This window comes from Paroedura picta, chromosome 5 (genome assembly GCF_049243985.1).
Source record: "Paroedura picta isolate Pp20150507F chromosome 5, Ppicta_v3.0, whole genome shotgun sequence".
NCBI classification, from domain to species: Eukaryota; Metazoa; Chordata; class Lepidosauria; order Squamata; family Gekkonidae; genus Paroedura; species Paroedura picta.
The window spans coordinates 93,542,079-93,567,204 of record NC_135373.1 but is presented as its reverse complement, the minus strand read 5'-3'; the positions used below and the strand labels follow the sequence as shown (position 1 = coordinate 93,567,204).

Below are 25,126 nucleotides of genomic sequence, written 5' to 3'. Positions count from 1 at the left end.
TTTCAGTGTATGTTTTTCTGTTCATGAGGGGGGAGTGCCTCTGCATGTGATCAGATGGATGTATGGAACAAATAGGTCAACATAGCTCAAGGGTTCAAAGTAATTATTTTATCTCAACTACATGCATAAGGGAGATTTTTCTGTTCTTAGACTTTTGTCTGGAAAAAGTCAATCACTAAAATTAGTAGCTGAACTGCTCATCTTTGAACTGTGGGATATTTCTCATTACAACTAGCCTGTATAGAGGATGTATGCCCTTAGGTTGTCAGAGGGATGAAATGCATAAGCCCACTGATACAATGGATAAAAGTAAGGTGGTTGAAAAATTTGATCACCTGAAATTTAGAACACAGGTTACAGGTTTGCTTCTATCACATAGAGCTAAAGCACATACTTGTTTGAGCTGGAGTATGAGGAGTCCATTATAGCATGGCTACTATTAAAGTAGAGCACAAAGTCATAAGAACAGAACTTTACTCCATAACACCAGCCTCCACAATGTACATGAGCCTGTACAATGTAACAGCCTATTCACCCAGGCACTAAATTATTATTTTATTTATTTCCCGTCACTCTTGAAACCGGCTTGTGGCGGATTACAAAGTGTCTGATAGCCCCCCCCCCAAAAAAAAACATTACAAACAGGACCAACCAGAAAAAAAAACTGGCACAAACATGCCAGAATTCCACAATCATCCAGCCCCCGACCAACCTCTAGTGAGGGATTGAAAAAGGGGCCAAGATAGTAATGGCCTAACGTCTAACACTAGGGGGGGGGGACCCCAAGCCACTCTTCCTCACTCAACCATAGAGCTGGCAAAAGAGTTCCGTTTTGCAGGCCCTGCAGAATGCCGGAAGCTCCCACAGCTCTCCCAGAAGCTCATTCCACCAGGTAGGGGACAGGACCAAGAAGGCCATGGCCTTGGTCGAAGCCAGGTGTGCTTCCCTGGGGCTGGGAATGACCAGTAGGTTTGAACCTGCAGAATATAAAGCACTGCGGGGCACATAGAGCAGCAGGCAGTCTCTCAAATATATGGGTCCCAGACCATGGAGGGCCTTAAAGGTCAAAAACAGAACCTTCAACCGGATCCAGGCAGCAACTGGAAATCAATGCCGCTGCCTCAGCACAGGCTGAAAATGGGCCCTCCATGGTGTTCCTGAGAGGACCCTAGCAGCCACATTTTGTACCAGCTGCAATTTCCAGATCAAGGACAAGGGCAGGCCCATGTAGAGCAAGTTACAGAAATCTATTCTGGAGGTGACTGTTGCATGCATCACCGTGGGCAGGTGGGCTAGGAGCTGAGCCTGGCAAAGATGGAAAAATGCCTGGTAAGCTACTCTCTTGACCTGTGCCTCCATGGATAGTGAGGCATCAATGGTCACTCCCAAATTCCTGGCCTTTGTCATGGTTATAAATTGCGTCCCTACCAGGGTGGGTAAGCATGCTTCACAGCCTGCCCCCTTACCTCCCAGCCACAGGACCTCTGCCTTGGAGGGGTTGAGTTTCAGATGACTCTGCTCAAGCCATTCAGTCATGGCTTCCAAACATCTGGCAAATGGTTCCGGGGGGGGGGGACTCCGGGCAGCTGTCCATGAGGAGATAGAGCTGGGTGACAGCATATTGATGACAGCCCAGCCCAAAACTCTGCACCAGCTAAGCTAGAGGGTGCATATAGATGTTGAAGAGTGGGGGGGGGAGAACCACACCCTAGGGGACCCCATAAGAGAGTCAGTAGGAGTGCGACAATTCCTCCCCCATTGCAACCCTTTGGGTTCGGTTATGGAGAAAGGAGCGTAACCAGCTAAGAGCTGTGCTCTGTATCCCCGTTCCGGCGAGGTGGTGGGCCAGCAGTTCGTGGTTGACCACAACAAAGGTGGCTAACATATTTAACAGGACAAGCACAGCCAACCCACCCTGCGCCAATCCAGCTAGGTGTCAGGTACGTGTCATTAGATTCTCAGATAGTATTTCTGCAGAATTTGACCGCCTTGATAAATCATCTTTCCCTGAAGTGAACACCATGCTCTTCACTTAACAAAAGTTAAGAAATGAATCTGTACTGCCTTTCTAGAAGATGTAGGCAGAGGTCAGAATGTCCATTTGGCATTTATGGCTGGCTTCCTCGAATTGGGAAGTTTGTCCTTATAGAACGGGTGATGAAATAAAGTTCTGGAAAAGGACATATAAGGATGTGATTGGTGCATAATGGCAGCACCACTGCTGCCTTTTGTCTTTCTCATACTTTGAGAAGCCAATGGGTAAAGCATGGCTTGCATTTCTTTGGGTAGAATTTGGCTTTATAATTCTGTAGGTTAAATGGGTAGATATTTCCTTTTTTTAGAGAAACAAAAGAGAAAAATCCAGAGTATCCTTAAAGGGCTACAGGCCTAGTCCTGCTATCAGAACTGCAAATTTTTAGAAGTTCTATTTGGCAATTGATTACTTTATACTACTGGTATCATCCAAAGAATTTAGTTGAAACTGCCTTCATTATTTAGTGTTTTTAGTCAAGTAAGTTCTTATATCCTTTTCAAATCTGTGCACAGTCATACATACTCCAGTATGGATGCCAGCCTCCAGGTGGGGCCTAGAGATCTCTGGAATTACAACTAACCTCCAGACTAGAGAGAGAAAACAACTTCAGAGATGCCATGGGTGAATTCTATCCCCAAATCTGCCCATCCACAGGAGTCACCTAAGAAATTCTTCAAGCCAGAGTTGGGAACCCTAAATGCAGCAGATCTTTTTTTCTTCCCAATGTATAATTTTTTTTTAAAGAATTTGGCCTGTATTTTTATTCCTCTTTGCCCATTGCTTTTCTTATTGGAGCTGTGGGTATTTCTAACTAGTTACTACTTGGCTAAATACACATGCTCATTGATCTGCAGAGCAAGAGAAGAGCAAAGGGTGGCTGCCCATTAAGTGTTTTCTGATTGGGAGGCTGAAAGTCAGTCAGGTGATACAGACTGTAACTGGTGCCCAGCCTAATACTCTTGAGTAGAGGCAGCTCTAGATAAACGACAAATATGCCAAGATACACAGTACATGTCCGAGGGGAATGGCTCGCTGTGCCTTGCCAGAATGGTACGAACACTGTGAGGTGGCTGGGCAAAGAAGCTGTGAGGCGTTATATGAAAAATAAACCTGATAATGGTGGGTTTGCATCAGTGGAAGAAGTGGAATTCTATGTCCGCCGTTGCAAAGGTCTTGGATTGCTGGATCATGACGATGAACTTGAAGTTGCTCTAGAAGACAACGAGTTTGTAGAAGTTGGTAAGTAAATTGCAGGTGGTCTTGTGGTAAGAGAGAATCACATATAAATCCCATAAAATGTGTTTTCAGTGTGTGATAGTTCAGCTATAAATATTTCTTAGAGCACAACAATAGAAATGCATTTTCACAAACGATTCCAAGGGCAATATTAGTATTTTCCATGTTTGTAAAATGAAAGATTTACATGGATCCAAATAAGTTTTGGATGTGAACTAGCACTTTCTATGGCATATTAACCTCAATGTCCCAGATTTTGAATGCATGTGATCATGTGTGTTATTGCATTTTACCATTTGCATCTCTGTTCCCTTATTTCCCTGCTGTTAAGCTTTACATACAATCCTAAACAGAATCACACCCTTCTACGCTCACTGGTTTCAATGGGCTTAGAAGAACATAAATTCTGCTCAGGATTGCACTAATTCTAAATACTGTAAAGTAGGGAGGTGTTTTTCACTTGTATTAAGTACATTCATAGTAGGCATATATTTTAGTTGAGAGGGGTTAAAACTACTTAGCAAAATTCTGGTTGTGAGATAATAGTTCAGTAACAACCTACAGGACAGAGAAATGACATGTACTTGTAGCTACTGTTGAAAAGTGAACAGAAACGGTGGAGAGGAGCGAAGAGTTTGGGGATGTGAGGGGTTCTTCGTGTGGTAAACCTTATTCCATTGTCAGTGACTGCTGATAAAAACATAACTATAGATATCTATGAAGGCCATCTGTACAAAAACTTTGCTTGATTGTGAAATGGACACACATTTATATATTTATCAGAAGCACACTCTCCTTGTTGGAGGCAGTATGCATAACTTTAAGCAAAAACTGAGTGCGTGGTATAATGGTTGGAACGATGGACTACAACTGGGGAGACACAGGTTCTGGTCCCTATTCAGACATGAAACTTACTAGGTGAGGCAGGTTGGAATAAAAATGTTATAAACAGCCATAAGAGTGCCAGTATGGTATATTAGAGAGAGGGTTGGATTATGATCTGGGGGTAGCCAGGTTTGAATCCCCTCTCTGCCATGGAAGCTTGCCGAATGACCCTGGGCAAGTTGCATAATCTCGGCCTAACCTAACTCACAGGGTTGTTGTGAAGATCTGGTGAAACAGAGAGAAATGATGTGAGCTGCTTTGGGTTCCCATTGGGAAGAAAAGTGGGGTATAAGTGAAGTAAATAAATATAATAAGAAGTAGCTGTTTGTTGTTAGTCTTTCAGATGTGATTGGACTGTGTTTCACTTTGCCTGGATATGATCATGGATAGTTTGAGACAGTAGCTCTTCATCAGAAATATCTATTTAATCTCATGCTTGCAAGCTCCTTCTGTCTGCATCCTGATATGTCTGTTTTCTTGACATAGAACTCTAGAGCCTGGATCAAGAGCCCGACAATAACCTAATGCACTCTGCCCCTTTACAGTTTTCTCTCTAATTACATTGGCAGGAGAAGAGTGGGCAGCCTGTTTACATAGGGATTGTTTTCCTTTTTTCCAGTAATACAAGGAGATGTAAGTTCTCCAGACTTCATTCCATCACAGCCAGAAGGAGTTTATTTGTATCCTTACCAAAAAGTTTTTTTTTGCTTCTTTTGTTGTTGTTGTTTTTTTGCTTTTCTTATTTTCTGAAGTTGAATATACATAGTGTGGCATGTTCTGTTTCCATTGTCATCATCGCTCCTCCTAATGCCATTTATGATGCTTTTCATTCTGCGGGTACAAATTTCTTGGTGTTTCTCAGCCCAAGGGAGGTGTGCCTGGCCTCAATCTGGTGGAATGAGCTCCTGGAAGAGCTGAGGCCCCTGCAGGGGCTTTCCCAGTTCCACAGGACCTGCAAGACAGAACTCTTCTGACAGGTCATTGGTTGAGGACAGAACAATAAAGATCTATGGGCCCCTCCTCATTACAACTGGAACAGCTAGCTGACTCCCCACTTATCCCCCTGAGGCATGGGTTGGGGGAGGTCTGCTGAATTTTGGGCATTGGGAGGGGGTAGGGGATTAGATTGGCTGCCGCTGATGACGATGCTATAAGGGATAGGGGTTTTCTGCTTTTGCTGTGGGGATTTTATTTGTTACCTGCCATGAGCCAGCCAGTCTGGGAGTGGTGGGTAATAAATCAAATAATAAATAAAAATAAAAAAATATTAGAGGAGAAAAACAGGGCCATTCAAAGAGTCAAGGTTTCTGCATACTCAGGGGATCCCCAAATATGCATGTAAAGAAATGGAACACACACAACCAGAAGAGGTAGACTTTGCTAATTTCTTGACATTTAGGGAGCTGTGGGATAGTGATAGCATTTGAGCATCATTTATGAAAAGAATATAGAGAAGGAGAAAAAAATCAGAAGACTTCCTGACCACTTATGAAATCCTGCAAGAGGAGACTGAGGAGGAGAGGGGCTTTACGCACCGGGATCTTTGTTGCAAATTGGTCACTGAATGAAAAATCGCCATTTAAAATAGTGGAATTCGTCGTTATGCATACCTGCCTTTGTAGTGGAATCCAGTTGCGTTTTGCAGCGTTTCCCACAGCTTCCGGTCTCGGCAGAAATCGCTAGAAAGGAAGCGCTATTGCCAAGCTCGTCCCGCCCCTGGCCGTCAAGCAGCCAATGGGCAGCCGTTAGCATGCTCCCAAACAGCCCCTTTCCCTTTAAGAAAGGTTTTTTTTAAAAAAAAAAACAGACCCATTGTAACGAATCTGTGTAGATTCGTTGCAACGGAGAGACCCATCCAGCTGCCTAATGTGTTTGAGCTGTCGTTTGATCGTATGATCGTTGCCACGCTGCCTCGAGTGAAAAAAAAAAAATCCCCCCCCTCTCACGGGCCCGATTTTCGGCTGAATGAATGTGTAAAAATTAATGGGAAAATACATCAGCAAACGGGCTTTTCTGTGGTTTGTGCTTAGTGACTAAAGGTGAAGGACTGAAGCCAGGGAAGCCTCTAAACAGAAAGAGGCTCGCTGGTGCGTTTATCCCCGCTCGCTCGGAGAAAAAAAAATGGCGATCGCTTCGCCGGAAGTTTGGAGGACAGGCTCAGGAGGAGGGACTTTGAAGAAACCGCAACAATGTTAACGCACAGGTCTTTTTCGCTAGTGTTGCAGATTGGTTGCAAGAGTGTAGCGCTTTCCGGAGGGTGAATCCGCTTTTTGGGATTCCCCTGAAAGCGCTACAAGGAAGCGCTTTTTGCAGATTGGTTTCAGGTGTGTGGCAGATTGTCTACGACGTTGTGCGTTATGGCAAATCAATAGCGTTTCCAATTGGCAACCATTGTGCGATTTTGAAGGCGTGCAAAAAGCCCCTGTGTCTGGAGCTGGGTGACATGAGGCATTCATTCCCCAATCAGATTCACCAGTCAAGAACAAGGCTAGCTTTTAAGGTGCTGACCAATTTGAAAGGGAAAGATGCTAAGGGAGTGGGGAGGAATGGGAGAGCAGTTCTCCTCCTAATCCATCATATCTCTAAAAGCCTCTTCCAGCTGAAAAGGGAGAATTGTTCCTAAGAATTTGTTGTATTCTGAAATAAGGCCCTTTGGGGGTGGGGTCAGATGATTATTGAACATATCTCCAGTTCCTCTTTGTAATACCATCTGGAGAAGGAAAGCTGAGAACAACCCCCTCCTGAGATTTGCATTTTAAACATTTTTCCTCGTAAATGCACCATTTCTTGCAGCTCTCCAATATGTACATGAGTAACGAACCTATGTGAATGAGCATGTAGCTCATATTTTCCTATATGTTGTTGCAGATATAGTAAATATCGAGAACCAGAAGAGGTATGGATTAATGATCATGTAAAATAGTAACAAAGTCTTCAGTTTTCTAACATCAGTTCTTTAATGTCCTTACATTGAATGCACTGAATACATAAACTGAAATTCAGCATTTCACTACAATGTGTCTGTTAAAAGAGTTTTGAAAGTGCTTTCCTTTCCCATTTGCAATAACATTGATTATGGGGAGACATCATTGCAATTTCAGTGTATCAAAGCTGGTACAATTACACAGTTCAGATGCCTTGAACTAATTAAGTTGTTTTCTACAGTATATTTCTTTAGATGGGAACAGTCTGACCACAGAGAAGTTGGTCAGTTTAGGAAAGGGGCTCTACAAGATCAAGGTGAGTATTTGAAAAGATTCTAATTCTAGTTACCTGTATTATTGAAATAGAAAAGTAAATAACGGCAATTTTATTTCCAGCTTACTCCTGAAGCTGAAATTAAGGTCAGAGAGTCAAGTGATGTTATTAAAAGTATTGTAGAAGATGCAAAAGGTAAGATGGATGATGGGGATCCATTTTTTTTAAAAGACAATGGATGTCCAGATTCTTAATTTTTATTAAAATAAAGCACTTGATTTTTTGTCTTTTTAGATCCTGTCTATGGAATCACTACAGGTTTTGGAAAGTTTGCACGGATCCGTATTTCAAAGTGTAAACTACAGTATGTCTCCTCGGCTTCCTTTTAATGTCTGTGAAATGCCAATAATGGCCAAAAATGTATAGTTTTTTCTTTAATTTATTTCTGTATAGTGAATATTTTCCCCTTTTATTTGCTCAAATTTTGAAAATTAAATTCTGTATATTATTTGCTCTAATTATCTGTTTTTGCTCTCCGAGGGAGCTTCAAGTGAATTTAATTCGGTCACATTCTGCAGGTAACGAAAAATTCATTTCAAGCTTTGTATAGAATTGTTAAAGGCCACACTAATAATCATGGATTGGATGTTTTTCATTGTAGGTGTTGGGAAGCCTTTGATCCCTGAGAGATCCCGTATGCTTTTAGCACTACGGATCAATGTCCTAGCTAAAGGATACAGCGGGATTTCACTAGAAACTCTTCAGCAAACGATTGATGTATTTAATGGTAATATGATACATTTTGCATTAGATTTTCATTGGAAACAATTGTTGGCATGAGTCCCACCATTTTGGACATGACAAGAATCCTGTGGAAAGGCATTTTGTCAAGAAATGATGAGGGATTTCATTGTGCACTCCTCAGAAGCAACAACTGCTCCTTGAAAGGAGGGGCGGGGCCCACAACAGATCTTCCAAAGTCCTTTGTCAAGAGTGGGAGAATCTTGCAGATCTTTCAAAGTGCCTGTTACTACAAATCATTATATGCCTTTCTGTTTTTCTGGCAAACATTTTCAAAGAAACAAGGTATCCCATTCTAGATTACCTCCTTCAGAGTGGCAGCTGTTCCACTAAAAGAAATAATCCACAATCCAATCTCTCCTTTGGGAAAGGAGGTGAATGTTCGGGTTGTTTGTATGATAGTCCAAAATATGTATATAGTTATGTATATAGCAGGTAAAAGGTTATGCAAAACGGAATTCTCATTTTGTCTCAGTTTGAACCATACTATTCAAATAAGTAACACAAATCTTTCTCTAGTTACCATTTTAACGAAGGGGAAATGATTTGATGGGAACAGCTCCATTAATGGAAACTGTTACATGGGAGCAATGGTCAATAGCACGGATGGAATGCTGTTTGCTACAGAAGTAAATCTGGAGTAGTGGAGTGGACAATGGTATGTATGCCTCAAGACATCAGGATTCCTGGCTAAAACCCAGCTTTTCTTTTCTTTTTAAGCTTCCTGCCTTCCCTACATCCCTGAGCAGGGGACTGTTGGAGCCAGTGGAGACTTAGCCCCTCTTGCCCATCTTGCACTGGGGCTAATAGGAGAAGGAAAGATGTGGTCCCCAAAGAGTGGATGGGCTGATGCAAAATACGTAAGAATGATTTAGATAATGCTCTGCAAATCATCTTTGGTTTACTTTTTGGCTTATATTATGAATAATTTGCCTGCATCTATAGACTATAAAAATGTAGATTTCATTGTTTTTGATGCAAAAGAAAATTCTTGTGTTATAATAATGGGACTCTTCTTAGCAACCCTGGTTTTCTTGGCAGTCTCCTATCCAAGTACTGACTGTGGCCAACCCTGCTTAGCTCCCAGGTCTGAACAGGCTGAGGCTAAACTGGGTTATCTGGCCTGCAGCTATAAACCATCTTCATAATTATGCTAATCCAACCAGGGGGCCTTGATGTTACTCAGTGAGTATCCATGCTGTGTTCCTTGTATCGTAGCTTCTCCCTACTATTTCTGCACAATAATTTTTTAACAGTTGGAAATTATGTTCAGAAAAATGAAGTGAAAATGGTTTCAACAAATAATGCTTAAATGTGTAATGCTCACATGGGGAATTCTTGATAGTTACATTTTGAAAAGGATTAGTGTTTAAATAATTTTTCTGCTTCTGAAATGAAGACAGAGTCTTCCTGAAAAAATCTCCTAGCTAGTGATGCTCCTACCCACTGGAAGTTTTATTGGCATGATGGGAATACAAAGCACTCATTAAACCAGAGATGTGAACTATAGCTAAGGTGATGCTCTATTGCTTCATTTTAAAATAAGTTTTAATAATAATTTGCATCATTTATCCTACTGTACAGGTGCTGGAAGCCCATGGATTAAAACCAATTAACTTGAAGCCAAAAGAGGTAATAATGTGCTGTGATCCTTGTTTGACTAATTGACAGCTAGGCACATGAATGAGTTTACTTTGTCCATTTGTAGAAATATAGAGCCACCCTGAGTGCTTAAGAAGAAGTAGAGTTGGTTTTTATACCCCGCTTTCCATTGCCCAAAGGAGTCTCTAAGCAGCTTACAATCACCTTCCCTTCCCCTCCCCACAACCAAACACCTTGTCAGGTAGGTGTGGCTGAAAGAGCTCTGGGAGAGACTGCTCAGTGAGAACAGCTTCTAACAGGGCTGTGACAAGCCCAGAGTCACCCAGCTAGCTGCATGTGGAGGAGCGGAAAATCAAACCTGGCTCACCAGAATAGAAGCCGCCACACTTAACCACTACGCCAACCTGGCTCTTGAAAAGTAAGGGTGGCACATAAACCCCAAAATAAATAAATCTATATATTTGCCTTCCAGTACATAATAATATCTGCCCATGAGGCTGGGAGTTCGATCCCAGCAGCCGGCCCAAGATTGATTCAGCCTTCCATCCTTCCGAGGTTGGTAAAAAAATGAGTACCCAGCTGGGGGGGGGGTAAATGGTAATGACTGGGAAAGGCACTGGCAAACCACCCCGTATTGAGTCTGCCATGAAAACGCTAGAGGGCGTCACCCCAAGGGTCAGACATGACTCGGTGCTTGCACAGGGGATACCTTTACCTTTACCTTTATATAATAATAATGTTGATAACAACAAAGTTATTTATATTTATATCATTTTAAATATTTTTATATCTATGCCTTCTTATCATTCATAAAGTTGCCCCTTCCCATTTGGCTCAGGGCAGCTTTATGAATCATATATAAAGACATAGATAGCTGCTTGAGGACAGTGGAATCCAGGAACTATCATAAAGAAAAAGTTAATACCCTGCCCTGTCTCAGCACTGTGGTTGAGATCCAAATGTGATGTTGACCCCACCCCCGATGATTGGTTAAAGGTTAAACTATCAATTGTAGAGCACTTATCAGTGTTTTCTTCTTCCTGAAAACAGATAGAAAGAAAAATAATGAATAATTGCTTATTGTTATGTTGACTGGTTTTTAAAACACTCTGGATGGCATCCCACTTAATTCCTCAGATCTCTGACTAAAGTAAAATGTAGCAGAAAGCAATTCTAATTAGCAGTTCTGTAGTGCATAAGATATGGCATTTATGTAACTTATTCCTAGCACAACTCCTGCAGATCACAGCACTTGATAGGTCAAAAAGATTCTTTAACAGATACCATGCTGGAGTTTAATATAATCATGTTATAGGATTATCAACCTGAGAGTATGCTTGGTGTAGTGGCAAGGAGTGTGGACTTCTAATCCGGCGAGCATGACCAGGCAGTGTGATGCAGCGGTAAAAAAGGCAAATGCCATTTTGGGCTGTATCAACAGGGGCATCACATCAAAATCACAAGATGTCATAGTCCTATTGTATATGGTACTGGTCAGACCACACCCAGAGTACTGTGTGCAGTTCTGGAGGCCTCACTTAAAGAAGGACGTAGATAAAATTGAAAGGGTGCAGAGGAGAGCGACCAGTGGACCAAGCCCTATGAAGATAGGTTGAGGGACTTGGGGATGTTAAGCCTAGAGAAAACGAGGTTGAGAGGGGACATGATAGCCCTCTTTAAGTATTTGAAAGATTGTCACTTGGAGGAGGGCAGGATGCTGTTTCCGTTGGCTGCAGAGGAAAGGACGTGCAGTAATGGGTTTAAACTACAACGATATAGGCTAGGTATCAGTAAAAAAATTTCACAGTCAGAGTAGTTCAGCAGTGGAATAGGCTGCCTAAGGAGGGGGTGAACTCCCCCTCACTGGCAGTCTTCAAGCAAAGGTTGGATACACATTTTCTTGGATGCTTTAGGATGCTTTGGGATGATCCTGCGTTGAGCAGGGGGTTGGACTAGATGGCCTGTATGGCCCCTTCCAACTCTATGCTTCTGTGGTTCTGATTCTGCACTCCCCCTCATGCAGCCAGCTGGGTGACCTTGGGCTCGCCACGGCACTGATAAAACTGTTCTGACCAAGCAGTGATATCAGCCTCACCTACCTCACAGGGTGTCTGTTGTGGGGAGAGGAAAGGGAAGGCAATTGTAAGCCACTTTGAGACTCCTTTGGGTAGAGAAAAGTGGCATATAAGAACCAACACTTCTTCTTCTAGGTTGGGCCTGGAGATCTCGAAAAAATTACAATGGGTCTCCAGACTATAGAGAAAATGGCTACTTTTGAGGGCAAACTATATGGCATGATACCCCAACCTGTGATAAACCTAGGATGACAGCGGTCATCCTAAATCTCCAGGAATTTCCCAACCCAAAGCTACCACCTATCGTTATATATTCATGATAACATGTCATATCACATGTTAACAGCTGCCTACACATGCTAGGATTGATCAGTCCAATTCCTCTCTTGACAGATGTCATTGGTTTGAGGGTTTTTTTAGTCTGATGGATTTTACACACTGGTACCAAGGGGGGCTTTTTACTAGGAGTTGCCAGAAATTCTACAGTAAAATCATAGTTTTCAGCAATTTCCATACAGAAATGACATCACTTCTAGGTTTCCCCTGGAAGTAATGTCACAGTGTCACCAATGGCCGTCCCTCATGTCCCTATCTCTTCAGTCTCCTGCTGGTTGTCAGGCCAGGCCTAGTGACCCAAGCAACAGCTGGGCCCATGCCCTTTGTTAAAGCCACTGTTCAAGGCTGAGCTGAGTGCCCCTATACTGCCACAGGGGTCACTCCGTCTGGCTTGCTCCTGGGCCATTTATGGTCCCCAATCTGGTGCTGCCTGTGGAAGGATAAGAGGGCTCACTCCACGACTGAAAAGACAAATTGGAATGCGTGATTCGAAATACATAATGTCTCATTTGAATCAAGGTGATCACATACCTTTCTGCAGACAGAATCACTGAATCCAATAAACGTTTGCTGTTTTCTTGCAGGGTCTTGCTCTTATCAATGGAACACAAATGATTACCTCACTAGGATGTGAAGCAGTTGAAAGGGCTGCTGCAATCGCCCGGCAGGCTGACATCGTGGCTGCTCTCACACTTGAAGTCCTGAAGGGCACGACAAGAGCATTTGACACTGGTGGGTACTGGATTTTCTAAGGCTACTAGACAGTACAGATAAGCAGCCTTTTTTCCCTTGTTTCTTTTTTGTTAATGTTATGGTAGCATGCTGTATTGTATCATTTATACATTCCCTAATTTAGATACAATTAAAAAACCAATTCATTTATATTTATTTATGTGTTTCTCTCCCATCTGTCTTCCAAGGATCTCAAGATGGTGCATGTTGTCCTTTCTCAGAGCAACCTGATGCAGTAGGTTAGACTAAGAAAGAATAGTTATCCCAAGGGCACCCAGTGAGCTTGAAAGATGGGCGGGAACGAAAAGCTGCCACTCTAACAGCCTGGCACACTTATACGGTTTTGAAGAGCTAAGGGGGTGGGGAGGACAGCAGAACTTAAGGAGTAGATTGGTAGTGGCAGGAAACAAGGGTAGGAAGCTGATTGCAAAGAAAAATCAATTGACTTACACAATTGCTTTATAAAGAGCTCCCACCTCCTTTCCCCTGGTCAAAGTGATGATGGTACCTGGATCCTGGCCCCTACCTGGTGGAATCAGCTTCTGGAAGAGCTAAGGGACATGTCGGAACTATCATAGTTCTGCTGGGTCTGCAAAACAGAGTTCTTCCACCAGGCATTTGGTTGGAACAAGGAACATCTGCTGGGTCCCTCCTCTGAGCTATTGAGTGAACAGGAGGGCAGCGGGTCAGGTGGAATATACAGGTTTCATATTTTAAAGCTGATGTAAACCACCTGAGCCAGTTGGACTGGGAGTGGCAGTCATCAAATATAATAAACAAACAAACAAACAAATAAATAAATAAACTCATCTACTCTTTTCAGCTGCTGCCGCCCTAAGAGAGCCAATTAGAGCTCTTAGGGCTGAGCTGTTAGTTCTCACAAACCAGTTGGTGTATTTTATGGCTAGTGCTCAAGGTGATCTTAAAGCTAGGCGACAGCAAGAGGCAACAACCATATGATTTCTCACTCTTTAAAAGTGGAGTGGAGAATACAAGCCTTCCTTCCTTAAAAAAAATTGAGGGCTCTGTTTTCACATTAGCCAGATGGGCAGGAGAAAAATTAACCCAATGCCCCTGGAGTATCCTTGTGGACCCCCAGTGTCCCTGGACCCCAGTTTGAGAAACCTGTCCTTTGACTGTGCCTCTACCCTAGAATCCACCTCAGTAATTAAACCACTGGGTTACACAGTGAGTCTATTCCTTCACAGACCACTTTCAATTTGATTTCGGTTTTTGCCTATATGACATTTGTATGGTGATATCCTACTGTTCATGCAAATATGTACAAATTTTGGAGATACCTATTTATAGTGCTTGTCAGTTGAACTAGAGGAGTGCTTTAGTGTTATGCTTCTTTGTGGTAAACGTGAACATTCACCAAGTAATTTGCATTAAAGGGCAACATTTAGCTTGAGTGTCATTTGAATTAATTTTCCTTCCCCAATTTCTATTCCTGTCTTTTAAAAAAAGATTAAGCATTTGAAGGTTCCTTGTGAAAATACCCTTAATTTATTTAATTTAATTAATTTATTTTATTATATTATATTTATATACCACCCTTCCTAGAGGCTTTACGGAGTGGGAATGGTATTATACTTAGATTCTCTTTGTCTTAAACAGATATTCATGCATTGCGACCACATCCTGGGCAGAATGAGGTGGCTTTTCGATTCAGGTCACTTTTAAACTCAGACCATCATCCCTCTGGAATAGCAGGTGAATAACAATATTGGAAGGCCATATTTCTATTGCATAGAAAAGAACTTGGAGCAGATTTACCAAGATTCTTATTTCTTACTAAAAGATTCCAAATGTAAAAAACTAGAGGGTTTTAAATATATATCCATTATAGATTTTACAAATAAATAAATCTTTATTCTTGTATTCTGCCCTTCCTGGTAGCTCAGGGTGGATAACAACATGGATTTAAACTATCAGGATTATATAAAAACAGTATAATCATTAAAACATTTATATACATCATCACTCCCATTCGATAGAACTTGGGGGAGGGGATTCCAAATCTTTCTTGGGGGCAGATCTTCTTGCAAAGACTTGTGGGGGTCCTCTGATTTTCCTCTGTATACCCTTCCCCCACTATTTCCTCTTTCCCTTCCCTGGCTGCCCCCATAGCCTCTTCTTTTATCCTACTTCCTTTTCACCAGCCGCCCATCCTACTTCCATGTGTCCATTCAGCTTCTCCTCCTTTCCTGCTTGGGATACTTTCTCCCCTGGGGAAAGTCTGGCCCATCTGTGTGGTGGCCATTAGGCTGGGCCAGGCCCAGTTGCATGATGGCTGCTGGGCCAGGCTAAGTGGTGTGCTAATGGGTCTTTGGTGGTTGCCATGAGGCCTGTCCCTAGCAAGTCCTCTTCCATTGGAGAACATGACAGAAGAGGGGGATAAGATCCTTTCCAGGGCTGTTTTGGCCTCCACCTCTGCCTACCACTGCTTTGCTCTACAAAAGCCAAGACTTTGAAGAGTCAGCAATATCTTATATTTGTCTAACAACCTCCAAAATGTCAATTAAGAGTTCTGTGGGCATTTATTTTAAATCTACAGGTGTTGTTTTGATTATTTGGGAGAAATTTAATTCCTTAATGTGTTCTTGTTTTCTTAGATTTTGGATTTTTCTCCAAACTAGGGCTTCCTTTAGGTTTGTAGAGTAATCTCTAGCTCCTTTTTGTGGGTCTATCAATACATATTTGATTTTGACAGTTCAGAAATTCTTTGACTTGGTACCAGAGAAATTTAGTATTAAAACAATAACTTGCTGTTTCAAAACAAGCTTTTTATTGGGTTGTGTTTTATAGAATCTCATCGATTTTGTGAAAGAGTACAAGATGCATATACATTACGTTGCTGTCCTCAGGTAAAGATAGTAATAAACTTGCATGTATTAAAACAGCTGTTTGTTGCCCCACAACAGAGAAAAGATGATGAGCCGGGTGCATGATAAAGCAATCAGACTTTTGTATAATAATTGATAATTTCTATTTGTCATATGAGGTAAGAGGGAGCCAACTGAAATCTATACAATTATATTTGCATGTAATGGTAAAGGATTGGATCCAGTGATGGGCAAACAGAATCATAAATGGACTTAATGCAATTCTGTTTGCACAAGATCTTGCGCAACACCTAGAACTTCCCTCCCTATGCAGAAGTCTGCAGAAACTGGTTGCATAGGCTATTGCCCTAACAAGTAAAAACAAGTCTGACTTAGCACAAGTGGCTACCACAGTACGTTTCTTGCATTTCTGCTCACATGAGAGCACTGGTGCAAGCAGAAATTTTGTACTGGATCCAACTTCATATTTATAATAGCCGGTATTTGATCCATCCTCTAAAAAACAAATGGGTGGATAAATCATACCCCCAGCCCCCCAATCTTACCTGGCTGAGCCCAATTTTCAGGGACATTTCTTTCCATTCCATCTGATTTCTTATATGGGCTCATAGCTAGGCAGAAGAAGCTGGAAGCATTGGAGTAACATGAAGGATGGGGGTCCTGTAGCTTTGCACATTATTTGTTTAAAAACAGACCCACACACATAGACCGCTTTCTTATCAGGTCTAAGAGAACATGTTGACTAATACTGAGTGAGCTAAGCATAGGTGTCTTGACTCTTCCCGTCCTCTCATTTGCCCTGCCTGTCTACGAGATGATACAACATAGCATTGGCTGGATGGGACAGTCTACCCATTAAGGGTAAAATTTCAGAGCAGATGAGCTGTAGGTTTTTGTGTTGCTCGTCACCACCCCTTTGTTTTCCCTGCTTGTGTATCAGCTAACTAAAGCAAAGACTTGCCCTTGCTGACTGATATGCACCCAAGACCAAATAATGAATTAGCTCATGCACATGGCTCTCCCCAGGTCAGTGACAATCCTGTTCCCAAACTCTCTACCACATGTTTATACCACTGATGCTGAATTATTCTCTCTCCCACTTCCTATTCCCTGGGAAATCAAACCTGACAGCACAATAAGCATCTGCTCAAAAGGCTTCTGCTGGGACCCAAATGTTGAATAGAACTGTGTTCAAATTGAAGCTTTTCTGGTGCTTTCTGGGTTGGATCTTGGATCCCTGTAGCATGTGTGGGTAGACAAAACAAGAAACACTTTCTATGCATTATGCAAACTGTGAATCAAGCTTCTTAAAAGGGAAAGATAATATGTTCGACAGAGATAGGAGGCCTTATGAATTGTTTAAATTAAAATGCTAATTAGCCAATAAGTATGAAATGCAGTTCATACTTGTCACTTCTTGCAGGTCCATGGAGTTGTGAATGACACAATCGCTTTTGTAAAGGAAATAATCCAAACAGAAATCAACAGTGCAACAGACAATCCTGTATCTTTTTTATGATTCTGTGGCTCAATTAAACTTATTTAATTACAGTATTTATATATCCTGCCTTCTTTCCTTCCTTCCCTGTCAGGACTTGCATTTCATTTGCTGTCTGCCCTCATTAACTTTGGGCGTGTGCCAGGCTTTCCTCAGCTCCAGTAGGCGGCCACCGTCTTTGCGCCATCATCAGGGGAGAGAGAGGCCACAAAGCCTCTGAGAGCAGGAGGTGGTCCCCATCGTCAGCACCTCCCCAGGGAGAAAAGAGACCATGAAGCATGTTAGAGCCAGAGCTGGCTGTTTCAAGTGGGGCAAGCTGTGGCTCCCTCTCCCTCCGCTGCCGGCCTTCTTGAAGTTGTGGTGACTGTGGGCCACTTATCACTTGCACACCATGATCCTGGGAGCTTTCTCCCATTGCCCCAAAACCTCCCTGCTGTCTTCCCGTGGCACAAGGGAGAATGGCTGGAGGCGGAGGAAGTGGCTGAGCTCTGTTAGAGGCCTCCAGTGGGGAGCACCCTGCAGCACCAGCCCTGACTATTCCTCAGATGCCTCTGACTTCTCCTTGCTGTTTTGTTTATTGTGGCAGCAGCCTGCAGGTGGAGAATTTGGTGGGGAGGGTCTTTGCCTCACTCCCTCCCCAGTGATTCTCTCACATGACACATGGGAGGAAGGTATGATTCCCCCCCCCCAGAATCCTCATGGGAGAATTTGATTCTTTTTTGAAGTCATTAATTCATATAGTCACCATAAGTCAGAAGTATCTGACAGCATTTAATGCATACATGCCAAGTGGGTTAAGAAGAGTGTGCTGCAAGAGTCTTGATGAAGTCCAGATATATGCTCAAGGCATAAATTATCTACTTGCAAATCATATGCTTCTGTCATAAGGACTAATTCCAGAACTTATCAGGATATGAGAGTTTGGACTTTTTTGGACAAAACAGATAAGTGTTTGAGGGGATTATTACACAGCAATTTCTGAGTTACCCATTCTGCAATGTATACCTAAAGAAGAAGAAGGCACCAAGTTGCATGGACTTTTGTCAAAAAATCACAACTCTGGACATATTTTTTCTCACGTCATATTCTTATCTAGCCTAGTGGACTCAAGTGAATGGATCAGCATGGTTGCCATGAAATTTGTACAGATTGGATGGGCTGGAGTGGAATACATGAGCCCAGTTAATTTCATAATCATTCAGTCATTTCCACAAAGCTCCCCAGACTGGAGAGCTGCTCAGCAGAGAGTCCCTACATGAAAGGTGCTCCTCCTGTGAGGTGGGAAATTTAATTCCACAAGGATGAATCAGTTCTTTCCAGTGCTTTGGCTTTAATCATAGGTTTCCTTTTCAAAGGCAAGTGAAAATTAGATGCAGCTTTTTCACATTTAAGTCTTAACTTGTCTCAAAAGATGGTTTTTGCTGAAAGGAAGGAAACCATTTCAGGAGGAAATTTCCATGGTGAATACCCTGCAAAGGTAATTGAACATTTTATAAGAAAATGTCAGCTTACCTCCTGAAACTTTAGGATTTGAAAGTTAAATCAAGAAGCACTACTCTTGCAGGCTCTGGACTACCTGGCGATCGGAGTCCATGAACTTGCTGCAATCAGTGAAAGGAGAATTGAACGTCTGTGCAATCCATCCCTCAGTGAGCTGCCACCATTTTTAGTGACAGAGGGAGGTCTGAACTCGGGATTCATGATTGCACATTGTACAGCAGCATCCCTGGGTAAGTAGATAAAGGCCTACCTATGGTGGTGCCTAGAAGGAGCAATCAGAATACATTTCAGTGCTCTGACCTTTTGTCTTCCAGAAAAAAGAATGGGATAAAACTGGGCTCAAAATAACTAGGGGGGAAAGGATTTTAAAAACATAAACAAATAACTACCAGAAGACTAAAGGCATAAAATAGCATGTGGAGACCAGAGATAAACCAAATCAATATAGGGCTAGAAATGATTAAAAAGACCCATGCAGGAAAGCCACCCTCTTCAATTGCAATAAACAGGAAACTTCTGTTTTACCATAACTTGTTCTGGGGCATACAGCAAAGAAGGAAGGCTTACTGGCCATGGAATAATTATAATATTTACCAAGTATTGTGATGATTGGGCAGTATTTTGGACATATGAACAACCAGGTTTCAAGATTCCTTGTTCCACTACATGACTATTGATTAATATAGGCCCTTATTTCCATGGTTGCAATCCTAAAAACACTTTTTTCTGAAAATAAGCCTCACTGAATATAAAGGGACTTACTTGTTCTGAAGACCTGCTTAGGTTTGCTCCCATAGTTTATTCTTGCCTTGGAGAGCACCACTTATTCATATTGAACTTTTGCAGTTTCTGAGAACAAAGCCTTGTGCCACCCCTCTTCTGTGGATTCTCTTTCAACCAGTGCTGCCACAGAGGACCACGTATCCATGGGAGGATGGGCTGCAAGAAAAGCACTAAAAGTCATTGAGAATGTTGAACAAGGTAAAGTGTGAGGGAAGAACCTTGTATGCCACCTTGAGCTTCTTGGAGGAAAGGTAGGATTTTTAAAAATCACCAAATAAAGAAATAAATTCTTCTCACTCTTGGGTGTAAGTTCCATGGGATTTACTTGTTGACATTTATCATGCAAACATGTTGAACGATCAGAATGACAAGAGGCTTTGAACCACAAACTATTTAAGAGATTCTGTCTATGACTTTCTGGCTGCCTTCACCATTATATCAATGGCAAGGTCCCTTTCAAATACTTTCATTTAATTTAGTTACTTCTGATTAACACTTAAATAATTGTTAGACCATTTCCGTATGGAGGGCTAAAATGTGATTGACATCCTGTTTGCAAATGCAGGATAGTAAACCTTATATTTGCAGCCCTTGTCATGGAAGACCCCTCCCTCATTTTCCCACTGCCCCATCGCAACTTTTTGCCTCCTGATGAGGCTGCAAGGGAAAGCAAAACAAACTTCACCCCCTGCTCCTTGGCTTGTCAATTACAGCAAGCTACCAATCACAGCACTTCCATGTTACTATGTGGTAATGCCACAACACAGATGCATTTTTAATCAAAAAATTAACACTGCCATGTTGCTATGGAGAAATGCCAGAATGACAAAGCATCCCCCCCTTTTGGGGGGGGTCGTGTTCTTTTGGACATTATTTATGTATGGGTGGATTTCAGAGATGCTGAACATGGTCACTGGAGCCCAAAAAGTCATTTTGTGTAAATGGTTGGCTTAAAAACATGGTGCTCAGACCCTTGTATGATCGGGAGAATAGATGCTAGATCACTCACCCTCGCCCCTCTTTCCCAGCTCATTTCCCACCACCAGAAAACAGAAACAGGGCTGTTTTTGCCAGCCCAAGTTGTGAGAAGGCTAGACATGAGCCCTGGAGCCCAAAAAGACATTTTGTGTTCATGGTTGGCTTAAAAACAAGGTGCTCAGACCCCTGTATGATCAGGAGAAGGATGCTTGATCACCCTCCCAATCCCCTCTTTCCCCACCTCCAGAAAACAGAAAAGGGGCTGTGTTTTGCCTACCTGATCTCAAAAAGACCATGAACCCTTTAAAGATTTTGTTTTACCTTTGACAATGTAGTGTTGTAGTTGCGCTGCAATGCGGGCCGTGCCATTTAAAAAAATTACTCAGAGCAGGAAATGGAGAGGGGAGGGCAGGTGTGGGGGCAGGACAGTGCTGCAGAGTCTATTGCATCTTTTCCCCTCCGTACGGGCTTGCCCCTGGTTGCTCATCAATGGTACACGTTATTTAGGGTGGTGAATCCACTTTTGGCAATTCCCCTAATCATGATTTTAAAAGGGCCAAAACCTGACCCCTCTAGAAGAAGAAGAGTTGGTTCTTATATGCTGCTTTTTCTCTACCGAAAGCGGCTTACATTCACCTTCCCTTTCCCCTCCCCACAACAGACATCCTGTGAGGGAGGTGAGGCTGAGAGAGCCCTGATATTACTGCTCGGTCAGAACAGCTTTATCAATGCTGTGGCGAGCCCAAGGTCACCCAGCTGGACAGCCTCAGGATGCAGGCGATGTCATATAGAGGGGGCTCTAAAAGACTGTCCAGGGGCAGATTCCTCATGCAAAAATGGTCTTAGTTTGCCCTCATTGTAAACTATAATAAGAGACCAAAATTCATCCATTTTTATATAAATCAAAAGAAGATAAATGTTTATTCTTCTGCTTTAGATATGTAACTAATTCCCCATACTAGCATCACAATTGTCTGTTCTGAGATGCAGGTTTCTTTTGCAATAAAATAGCATATGAGGTTTTGCACCTATTTCAGGTCATGTTCTGATATATTTGAAGAAACAAAATATTTGCTTAACAGATTTAAGTTATTTTCATAACTTCTTGCTGTTGCTTGGCTGGATTAATACCAAAGCATTCCTTTCACCTAACCATTCATTTCACTAAATGTGTAACTATTTAACCCACATTCTCAAAATGTCATTTGGACTATGTGAACTTCTCCATATAATATCATGTCTATGTGTTCTGTGTAATGCCTGGACTACCATTAGATGTGTAGAGTTTACCACTGTCTTTCCCGCTGGTTTTTCCCCCCTAGTGTTGGCTGTAGAACTCCTTGCAGCCTGTCAGGGGATCGAGTTTCTACGCCCCCTGAAAACTACAACACCATTGGAGAAAGTCTATGACCTTGTGCGCTCTGTTGTCAAGTATGTCAAACAAATGCTTCCCCAAATATTATAAGTTTTCAGAACATTGGACAAACATTAACCTCCCCTACTACCAAATTCAGGAGTTGTTCAATTTGTCTCCTTTCAGGCCATGGTTAAGAGATCGCTTCATGGCTCCAGACATTGCAGCAGCTCACGGACTGCTTGTGGATCAGAAGGCAAGTATGGGCAGTAACATTTGATGACACCTAAGGCCCTTTGTTTGGATTGTGTTTTGGTAATCAGGGAGGCCCATGGAGGCTCTTGACAAGCCTACAGCTGCTACCTGTGTTGCTTGTTCAGTTGTACAAGCTGATGGTCTCATGATGCCTGGCGGATGCAGGAATTGAGGGGGACTAGGATTCCATATAGTGACAGATTTTATTTTCCTGGGCTCCAAGATCACTGCAGATGGGGACTGCAGCAAAGAAATTAAAAGACGCTTGCTCCTGGGGAGGAAAGCTATGGCAAATCTAGACAGCATCCTAAAAAGCAGAGACATCACCCTGCCAACAAAAGTGCGTTTAGTCAAGGCTATGGTCTTCCCAGTTGCAATGTATGGCTGCGAAAGTTGGACCATAAGGAAGGCCGAGCGTCAAAGAATTGAGGCTTTTGAACTCTGGTGCTGGAGAAGACTCTTGCGAGTCCCTTGGACTGCAAGGCGAACAAACCAGTCAGTCCTAGAGGAGATCAGCCCTGACTGCTCTTTAGAAGGCCAGATCCTGAAGATGAAACTCAAATATTTTGGCCACCTCATGAGAAGGAAGGACTCCCTGGAGAAGAGCCTAATGCTGGGAGAGATCGAGGGCAAAAGAAGAAGGGGACGACAGAGAATGAGGTGGATGGATGGAGTCACTGAAGCAGTAGGTGCAAACTTAAATGGACTCCGGGGAATGGTAGAGGACAGGAAGGCCTGGAGGATCATTGTCCATGGGGTTGCGATGGGTCGGACACGACTTCGCACATAACAACAACAACAACAACAAGGATTCCATAAAATGATATGGGATATGGTTATAATGTTCCTGGTTATCATCTGCTAATATTTAGTTGAAGTTCAAGGTCAATCTTTGCTTCTGACTTTAGTCTCTTCTTTTACATCTAGGTTTGGGAAGTTGCTGCACCATACATTGAAAAATACAGAATTGAGCACCCTCCGGAGCACAGGCCAGGGTCCCCCACAGCTTTTTCCTTAGCACGTGAAGGCTCTTCACGCTATCATCATCATCACCAACAACATCAGCATCATAGTGAATCAGAATGATTTGATGTACAATGTATCAGCTCATGGTCTATAGCTACCATTTTAGAATTATGTGATTAAAAAACACTTTGATTTCCAAGAAGGCTTAAGGCACTTACAAATAGATTCATGAACAAAAAGGTGATGAATTAAAAGCCTACCTTATATTTGATAAGCAGTAAACATATTCTGCAGTTTCCCATATTTTACAGCTAAGCCTGCATGTATTAATACTTTCCCTTGGTCTTTAGCCCCTGATCTACTTCCCTTGCAGGCTGATGAAACTCTAAAATGGGTCATCCCTTCCTTTCACTAAACATTTTCATATCGATAGATTCAAGTGGGTAGCCGTGTTGGTCTGAAGTAGCATAATAAAAGCAGAGTCCAGTAGCACCTTTAAGACCAACAAAGATTTATTCAGGGTGTGAGCTTTCGAGTGCAAGCACTCTTCCTCAGACTAAGAACTCCTTACATGACCGTGGGAATATATAGCAAAAATTAATTCTGTTACATTAGTAAACTGTGTGACACATCCAAATACATCTTCTGGTATTCTTCTGGCTTTGTTAATGTGTGACAGAGTTTACTAATGTAATAGAATTAAATTTTGCTATATATTCCCACGGTCATGTAAGGAGTTCTAAGTCTGAGGAAGAGTGCTTGCACTTGTAAGCTCATGCCCTGAATAAATCTTTGTTAGTCTTAAAGATGCTACTGGACTCTGATTTCATTTTTATATCGGTTTGAGAACATGGTGCACATTAGAAGGGTTAGACTGTATATGTACAGTTAATAGAGGATGTAGAGAGGGACACAGGATAAGATGAGCACTGGAACTACACACAAAAAATCAAAGGAAAGGGTCAAGTTAATAAACAAGCCATGCATAAGACTGGCTTTGGCAAAGGCTGGCTTTATCTAGAACGTTTTAATCAATCAAATTTACAAGCAGGACAAATATGTAAGTCTCAGGTATTGATAATACTTGAATTCTTTTCTGGCTTTACCTTTTATTAAAGACTAGCAAGAAAGCCCATTGTAACCAGGAATGCAATGGGCCCTAGGACCCAGGGGACACCGGCAGGCACAGATCTCTTTCTCTCTCTCCATCACAGCAGGAGCCATAGGAGGTAATCAGGGCTTTTTGCAGCAGGGAATGAGGGCTCATTTGGGCTGCTCTCTCAGTCTCTCTCTCCCTGGCAGCAGAAGTCATAGCAGGTAATCAGGGATGGTTTGTGGTTTGGCAGGGCTCTCTGTGTCTCTGCATCTCTCTCACACACACTGGCTCCTGCAGCATCTGAAAGCAAAGTTGCTAGCGTCCAGGGAGGGAGGGAACTGTAGGTGCAAGGCCAATCAGGTTTTTTTGAAAGAGGAATCCACTGAATTACTTGAGCCCTTGAAGGGTTGGAGAGCGATAGAATTTCAATATGGCTTTATAACAGCTTTTAAACAGCAGCTATTGCTTTTGAAAGCACTTAACATATACTGTCTTTACATAGCTTTTTACATATTTAGCCCTGTAAGGAGTGCAATCAGTTGAGAAGCATATTAGGCATTCAGTGTAGTTCATGACAGTCCCCATGTGACCCATATTACTCTAATGGGTGAGAAGGCTAAACCTGACATGGAGCTGCTTACAACAATCACAGTAGGCCATAGTTGTTCCCACAGGTTGCAAATTAAATTAATTCATGATACTACTCACAAAACACATGCAGAGCAAGTCATTCATGAAAGTGAGTCAAAATGCACACTACAATTGAAGTCATGATATATTATGCATGTAGGAATAATTAATGGATTTTACAGACAATAAAGACTTAATGGACATGAAGTCTCAAACAGCAGTCCTCTCTCTTTAACATATACATACACTCTGCAGTTCTGTCTCTCAAAAAAGCAGGAACACACAATAACAACTTACAGGTAGTATCATCATCAATA

At 42.3% G+C, this 25,126-nt stretch overlaps 1 protein-coding gene across 3 annotated transcripts; it reads left to right on the top strand.

Annotated features, from left to right (window-relative positions):
• The first annotated feature begins 2,936 nt into the window (after positions 1 to 2,936).
• Positions 2,937 to 23,285, top strand: HAL (histidine ammonia-lyase). Of its 3 annotated transcripts, XM_077339108.1 has the most exons (20): positions 2,939 to 3,274; positions 4,776 to 4,836; positions 7,025 to 7,052; positions 7,322 to 7,396; positions 7,477 to 7,549; positions 7,649 to 7,718; positions 7,895 to 7,932; positions 8,016 to 8,141; positions 8,876 to 9,015; positions 9,740 to 9,787; positions 12,753 to 12,900; positions 14,521 to 14,616; positions 15,712 to 15,770; positions 17,173 to 17,253; positions 18,659 to 18,724; positions 18,812 to 18,977; positions 19,594 to 19,728; positions 21,831 to 21,939; positions 22,049 to 22,118; positions 23,045 to 23,285. In XM_077339108.1, exons 1-20 carry the CDS (start codon positions 3,028 to 3,030, stop codon positions 23,201 to 23,203), a joined length of 1,995 nt encoding a protein of 664 aa, XP_077195223.1. In that variant the 5' UTR covers positions 2,939 to 3,027; the 3' UTR covers positions 23,204 to 23,285. The 3 variants fall into 3 exon arrangements, with proteins under 3 accessions (XP_077195224.1, XP_077195223.1, XP_077195225.1); XM_077339109.1 differs by lacking the exons at positions 22,049 to 22,118; positions 23,045 to 23,285 and having other exon boundaries at positions 2,937 to 3,274; positions 19,594 to 19,781; XM_077339110.1 differs by lacking the exons at positions 2,939 to 3,274; positions 4,776 to 4,836; positions 7,025 to 7,052; positions 7,895 to 7,932 and having other exon boundaries at positions 7,059 to 7,396.
• The last annotated feature ends 1,841 nt before the right edge of the window (positions 23,286 to 25,126 follow it).